The sequence below is a fragment of the Alligator sinensis genome, unplaced genomic scaffold (assembly GCF_000455745.1).
Source record: "Alligator sinensis unplaced genomic scaffold, ASM45574v1 scaffold444_1, whole genome shotgun sequence".
Lineage (NCBI taxonomy): Eukaryota > Metazoa > Chordata > Crocodylia > Alligatoridae > Alligator > Alligator sinensis.
Window position 1 is genome coordinate 3,073,997 of NW_005841886.1, and position 6,934 is coordinate 3,080,930.

General features: G+C 42.1%; 1 protein-coding gene across 5 annotated transcripts in view; it reads left to right on the forward strand.

Moving 5' to 3' along the window:
- CDC27 (cell division cycle 27) overlaps nt 1-6,934 on the forward strand; it is an 81,865-nt gene that overhangs the window by 27,604 nt on the left and 47,327 nt on the right. For all 5 annotated transcript variants that reach the window (XM_006017840.3, XM_006017841.3, XM_006017842.3 and 2 more), the window contains exon 3: nt 4,747-4,894. In XM_006017840.3, coding sequence (XP_006017902.1) covers nt 4,747-4,894 — 148 coding nt within the window. The remainder of the gene's footprint in view (nt 1-4,746; nt 4,895-6,934) is intronic.

Consider the following 6,934-nt stretch of genomic DNA (forward strand, 5'->3'; position numbering starts at 1 on the left):
CCCTCCCAGGAAGAGGCCAGCGCTGTCCCTAGACTGGAGCCTCAGCAGGCAGCCTGCCATTATCCTGCCCACTAATCCGGGAGGCACATGCCCCCTGTGCCTTCCCCAGGGGTGCTCACAGCAGTGGGAAGCTGCCTCCCCTCCCCACCTACCTGTGACCCCCTCAACCAGCTGCCTATAGCTCCATCCTGCTCCCAGGGCCCTCCCAGGAAGAGGCCAGCGCTGTCCCTAGACTGGAGCCTCAGCAGGCAGCCTGCCATTATCCTGCCCACTAATCCGGGAGGCACATGCCCCCTGTGCCTTCCCCAGGGGTGCTCACAGCAGTGGGAAGCTGCCTCCCCTCCCCACCTACCTGTGACCCCCTCAACCAGCTGCCTATAGCTCCATCCTGCTCCCAGGGTAGGATTCACTGCCCTGGCTGGGCAGCATCTGCCCCTGCCCCCTCCCTCACCATGCGGGTTGCAATCTGCCCCTCTCCCCCCACATCCCTTTCCTCCTGTAGACTTATCAGCCCGATGCTGCTCTCCATGCTGCCCAGCTGGATTCCTGGTCACGTGCATGCTACAGCTCATGCATGCTGCGGCTGCGTGCATGCTCGCAGTATTTATCGGTTACGTTATTGGCAACACTGGCCAAAAAAAGCCGATTGCTGATGATGTTAACTTTCCTTTTATCAGCGTAGATCCGATATGCAACTGATATATCGGTGCACCTCTATCTATGGTATTACTGCAATCATGTGCGTCTTTGTAATCCCAGTTAATATCCATTCTGTGTTTGTACTACAACCTGATATTCTTCCTGTTTATTCCCCATATTTCTCACGTTAGTGTGTAAACATTTTCAGTATCTGACTGAGAGTCCTATCCTTTCCCTGTGAACATTGCTAAGGCTTTTGTTATTGCTTTCCGTTACTTATCTTCTATCCAGGTCCCCAGGCTCTACTTAATTCCACGTTTTTTCCTCCATCCCTTGGTGAAAGTAGTTTCAAGCCGTCCTCGCTAGGTTAGTAAGCCTGTATGAAGACACTCTTCCCTCTCTTCATCAAGTGGATCCCATCTCTTCCCAGGAGTCCATCTTCTTGGAACACCACCCCATGGTCAAAGAAGCCAAAAACCTCTGTGAAGAGGATTTTGAAGGAAGACACCTTAAGCACTCTGCTACTATAACCTAATACTAGGAACTACAAAAGCTGCCATCATTTCAGTATCAAAATTCTGATTTAATTATTTGTCTTAAATTTCAAGAAGAATTATAAACAGCCAGAGGAGCCTGATAGGGAATAACTAGAAGGAAAAGAAAATCAAATGCGTCTCACTTTCCAGGCGTGCCAAAATAAAAGATAAATGTGATGCTGTTCATCTCAGTTTACTTGGACTTTCAAAAGATTTTTCACTGTGTTCTTAGTAAAGATTACTGACATCTCATGTTCTCTTTAGCTCCTAGTTTTATTACTTCCTAGAAAACAATAGGTAGAAAATGACTTTGGAATAAATGGTCCATTTCAATAAGGCAGAATGCTGAGGGAGATGCCCCAAGGGTCTACAACAAAATGCTTATTATGATCTCTTAAAGGGGGTAAGTAGCAGGATGACAAATGTTACTGATAACATAACTTCAGATTAATCAAAACTAAAGATTAAGTTTAGTTCAGAGGGACCTAACAGTACAGGTAAAGAAGCAACCTAATTGCAAGTGAATTTATAGTGTTGAAAGAAAGCATGGGGTAATACATGTTTAAAATTACTCGTACTGCTTGGTTCTAAAGTGGCTGAATAAAAGTAACCACATTTTATGGGCAGCTTGGTGAGAACTGTTCGCTGTAAAAGTCGTGGCTGAAGTGATGTTGTTTGGGAATGCATAGAAAATGGTTGTCATGCCTATATATAATCAGTTGTTCATGGATCAGTAGAGTCTGGATCCTTCATATCTAGGTGGTTCACAACTGTTTAATTTTTAGCGCATTGCCTGAATTAAAGGTGAGCCACTCTTGCTGTGGCTTCAACTTCAAGCTCACTTCAGATGCTGTTAAAGGACATGTACAAAGCCATGTATCAAATGGAGAGAGTGATCTGAATACACTATTTTATATATTATTAGAAATTAAAATATCTACATATAAAACAGCTGGATGGACTGACTGATCATGGCCTAGCAACACAGAGTTAAATTTTTTGATAATTTCTGCAATAACCTTGGGTGTTTGCTGATATTCTAACTGTAGTTGGAATAGGGCCGGATAGTAATCTGCTGTACCTTTAAGGTTTAAATGTTTTCAATTTGCAGAGAGCTGGCTTAAGCCTATCTATCTCGGTACTTAACTCTTAATTGCTGTTGGAATCTGATAACCAACAAATATAAGGGAAATTGTGCCTTTTGAAGTACTGATTTTCTGCAGAGACTTAATTAGTGGAAGGACAGGAGTGATATCAGGGAAAAATAGAGCTGCCTGTCCTCAGCGCAATACTAGCTGCTGATTCACGGGGAGTACCTTCCTTCCCTGTCCCTTTGGGACTGAGTAGACATCCCTGTCTAGAATCTTGCCCAAATGTTTTCTGTTTAGTTCTGTACATGATGCTTCCCTACAGAAGAGATCCAATTTCATGTCTTCATGTAGCAGACATAAATAATAGCAGCTACTTTAGCTCAGATTTTGGGAAGTTTACAGTTAAACATACTGCACCATCTGGGCAGCAGAACCATGCCTTGGCTCCTGCTAATAAGACTACACAACTGTTCTAGTAAAACTGACTTCATTCACTTTTCAGCCTGTTCCAACAGTACGAGTTGTTCCTCAAGGTAGGAGCCTGAAAAGTTTTTACACCAGAATTGCTATTGCTGGTCCTTGAGCTCCATTGGTTCCCCAGTGACTTCTCTGGGTAACTTTGAATTTTCTGATGGACATGTACTTGTCAAGTGTTTATAATGGGACCCTGTTTAGCTAGACTAGAGACTAGTTATATCACTTCACAATGGGTGCCCTGTCATTTACCAGCTTAACCTTTTTAAGCAATTGCTCTGTTAACTTCAGGGATAGGGGCTGTCCGAATTCTAAGCGGCTGGAGTCTGCGGGCTGCACTAGCACAGGCCACAGGCTCCCTGGGCTGCATGCCATGTGAGTGCCCTAGCCTTACCCTCAGCTCTCCAGGCTGTGCAGGAGCCCCAGGGTGTAGTGTGTGTTGTTCCATGCCACACAGCACTGCACTGCTCCATGGGGTGGAGACAGAAAATGGAGCTGGAAAGGGAGCCTGGATCCCTTGGAGTTGCTGCCAGTTAGGCAGTCCCTAGCAGAAGGTTTTTTGACTTACTCTTTAAAGAAAAATGTGTGTTAATCTTTTTTGTTTTTAAAATCAGTCAGAACTTCAGATTAAAAATTATAACCACGTTAAGGCCTAAACTTTCTCTAATTTCAAAGTGAATTTAAAATGTTATGTATGGTGAGCCCTCCTTTAATTTTTTTACTCAAAGGGTACTGCTTTTTTTTTTTAAACTGCATACAGAATGACAGGTGCGGAGGAGAAGACACTATTAGCTTCTGAGACTAATTCAAGGTGTATCAGTGTTACAGTGGATAGCGTGTTGCTGTGTGTATGTGCATGCATGTATGCACGCCAGCATTTGTTCTGCTGTACATACTACCTCCTAATTCTAAAATCTGGACTGACCTGAGGTCAGGTTTTCTAAAAATATTTAGCTACCCAGTGGAATTTTCAAAAGGCACTACTTCCCCATGATTTCAGAGGGAAATAAAATGCCTAAGGGCTTGGGCACCTGTCTTTTGATGACCAGAAACAATAGCCATTTTTCAGGTCTGCATTTATTAACTATGGTAAACATGAAAGGGAATATTTAAAAACTAACTTGTTTTAGTAAACTTTTGTTTATTTGTTTAGTATATCTCTGATCTTTAAAAATCCTAATTTTAGATATTTTTAGTTGAATACCATTTTCCATCTAAATATAATTGGATGCAAATTAAAAGTGAAAACAAAACTTAAATGCATAGTAATTTACCACTTTCTATCATATGAACGTGAAACAATCTTTTAATATATTAACTGTTGTACAGCCGCCTTATTACCAGAAAGGACCAAATTATAGGCAGGCTATATTTGGTTGAAAATCAACATATGTTAGTAGTTATATTAACCAGTGAGAAGTAATTATTCTATATCTTGTTTAGCATCTGTTTTAATTTCCCCAGAATCAGCTATTTAAACACAGGTTTCCTGCTTACTTTTTTATTTATATAATAACTAAATAAGTGTGTGGTGTGAGTGTACTGGTGATTTTTAAGTCATTTTGACTTTAAATCGGTCTACCTTACTATAGTGTCTCCTATTGCTTGATAGGAAAACTGCACTCTTAAATACCTAAATTGAGATGCATCTAGAAAAAAATAGTGCGCACTTAAGGATATGATGCAGTCCTTCCTGATCTGTGACTTGCAGTAGAATTACTGTTTTATTGTGCTTAAAATGGCACTCTGGTGCTTTTCAAGACTTGTGTAGATAGGGTAGATTAAAATATTCGTGTTTTTTCTGAATATAGTAGCTTGGACAAGTCTTATTTATAGGGTCACATAATGCACAAATCCTTTACGCTGTGGCTAGGAAACTTAATTGAATCTGTCATGGGTTTTTCCCCCTTGACACCAGGAGTTACACTTTTTGCTGCTTATACCAAAAAACAGACTGATCAAATGACAATGATGTTTTTGTTTGTTTTGTTTTTCTTTCTTTCTAGTACATTCAGAAGAGGCGCTGTTTTTATTGGCAACGTGTTACTATCGCTCAGGAAAGGCATATAAGGCATACAGGCTTCTGAAGGGACACAGCTGTACCACCCCACAATGTAAATATTTGCTTGCAAAGTGTTGCGTGGACCTCAGCAAGTAAGTAACCCCTTTCCATTCTGCTGTTGTTCTGTAGGGTTTTTTAGGAAGCTGTCATATTACATACACTGGCAATTCAGGAGTCCTTAATCCCCAAGGATTATCATAAATGCAGCTAACTTTACTCTGATATGCACCTAACAATAGCTCATATACAGAAACCTCTAAAACATACTCAGTGATTTTTGTATAGTATTTTGGTCAGTTTAAGCAACATCTAAACAAGTGTCCATGTGAAAGCAGGTTAGAAATTGTGAGGTCTTTTTTTTACTACACCCCACTCCACTTTTAAATTCTGTATATATAAGGACTTAATCTATCTGTCTGTCCATAACATTCTCGGAGCACTCTGATTGGTTGTCTCAGCAGGCAATCACAATGCTTACTGAAACAATAGATCAGAATGGTCTGCACAGGCAGACACCCAGACAGATCGCCGGTGGGGGTGTTAGCATGCAGCTGGACACAGAGTGACAGCAGCACAGGCTGGTGGCAGTGGCTGCTGTGTGCAAGCTTTCCCCCTCCCCTGGTCCTGGGAGGCAGTGGGCACACAGTACTCCATCCCTTCCCGGCCACCACTCCCCATCATTGCAATTCGCTAGTAGTCTAATAATGTTTCTGGAATGAGGCACGTATTTAAAAGAGAACCAAATCCTTAAAACAGTGACTCTCCCTCTACTCATCAAGTAATTCTAAATGGGAGAAGAAACTGGCAGAACTGTAATACTTTGAGTTTGCTAGGTAAAGTTTTATGCATTTGTCCTTCTCTGTACAGATAATTTCAGCCCAGTTGACAATTAGTGCATGTGTCTTCTGTTATGAGGTTTGAAATGGGTAAAGCTACAAATCTGGGAAGAAGGAAATAGATGATTGAGGGCCTTGATACAATTAATTATTTTTTCCATATATAGAATCTAATTACTGGGGGGGGGGGGTCATCTTGTATTTGAGTAAATATGGTGTGTGTATATATAAGGGAACTCAGTGCTAAAGAAGTCCTACATAACACATTTCTTCCACAGGAATCTGAAAGATGAGGTAATGGGACTCAAGTGATTGATTGTCCTTTATAAAATGACAAAGTTTGCATTTTTAGGCTTTTGATTCATTTGTAGTCCAGATTAGGAGTAATAAATTTGCCCCTCCTGTGGACTGAGTAGTATTATAGCAGTTAAGAGCACTACTATCCACATAATAAATCAGTCAATCAATCAATCACTGTTACTACACATGACCCCACCAGAGGTGAAACCTTGGTCAACAGTCCTGGCACACACGGATCAAAATAATGTAGATTTTTGTTTGTTGTCTATTTAACATAGCTGTGTTCTGCCTTCTCTGAGTAGTAGTCTTTTGTACCAAAAAGTTGTTTTCCTGCTCTCCTACAAGCACATTTGAATTGGTTTAAGAATAAAAAGTCAAATGTGAAAGGGGGGGGATGGGTTGGGGGAAAAACATGCAGTTATGTGCAGAAAACTGCTTACCCTGATAAAGGATATAAAGGCAGCCTGGCTGGTTCAGTAATAGGAAGATCGGGTTTGGGGGGAGGCTGTTTTTGGATATTTTAAATTACTCGTTGGAGTAATAGCAAAGTTGGTATATCCTATAACAGGGGCAGGCAAAATATGGCCTGTGGGCTGGATCCGGCCTGCCAGACAATTCTATCCAGGCTGTGGGGCCCCTAAAAAAAATTAAAAAATTTAGAAAATGTATACTTATTTGCTCCTTGCTGCCTGTCAAAGATGACAGGAGCCAGGGGCAGCAGGACCCAGAAGGAAGGCCAGCCCAGCCCAGCCCAGCCCAGCCCCCTCCTAGCCCTGCTCCTCTCCCAACCAGAAGCCTCTGCCTGCTGCAGCTTTCACTGCTTCCCTGCCTGCCCACCAGCCTCCAGCACCATGTGGGCAGACCATGGGAGCACAGGGCCCATACCGGTACACCAGGGCCAGTGTGAGTGTGTACATGCGCGCAGTGAGGGAGGGAGAGACTGTGTGTGTGTGTGTGTGTGTGTGTGTGTGTGTGTGTGTGTGTGTGTGTGTGTGT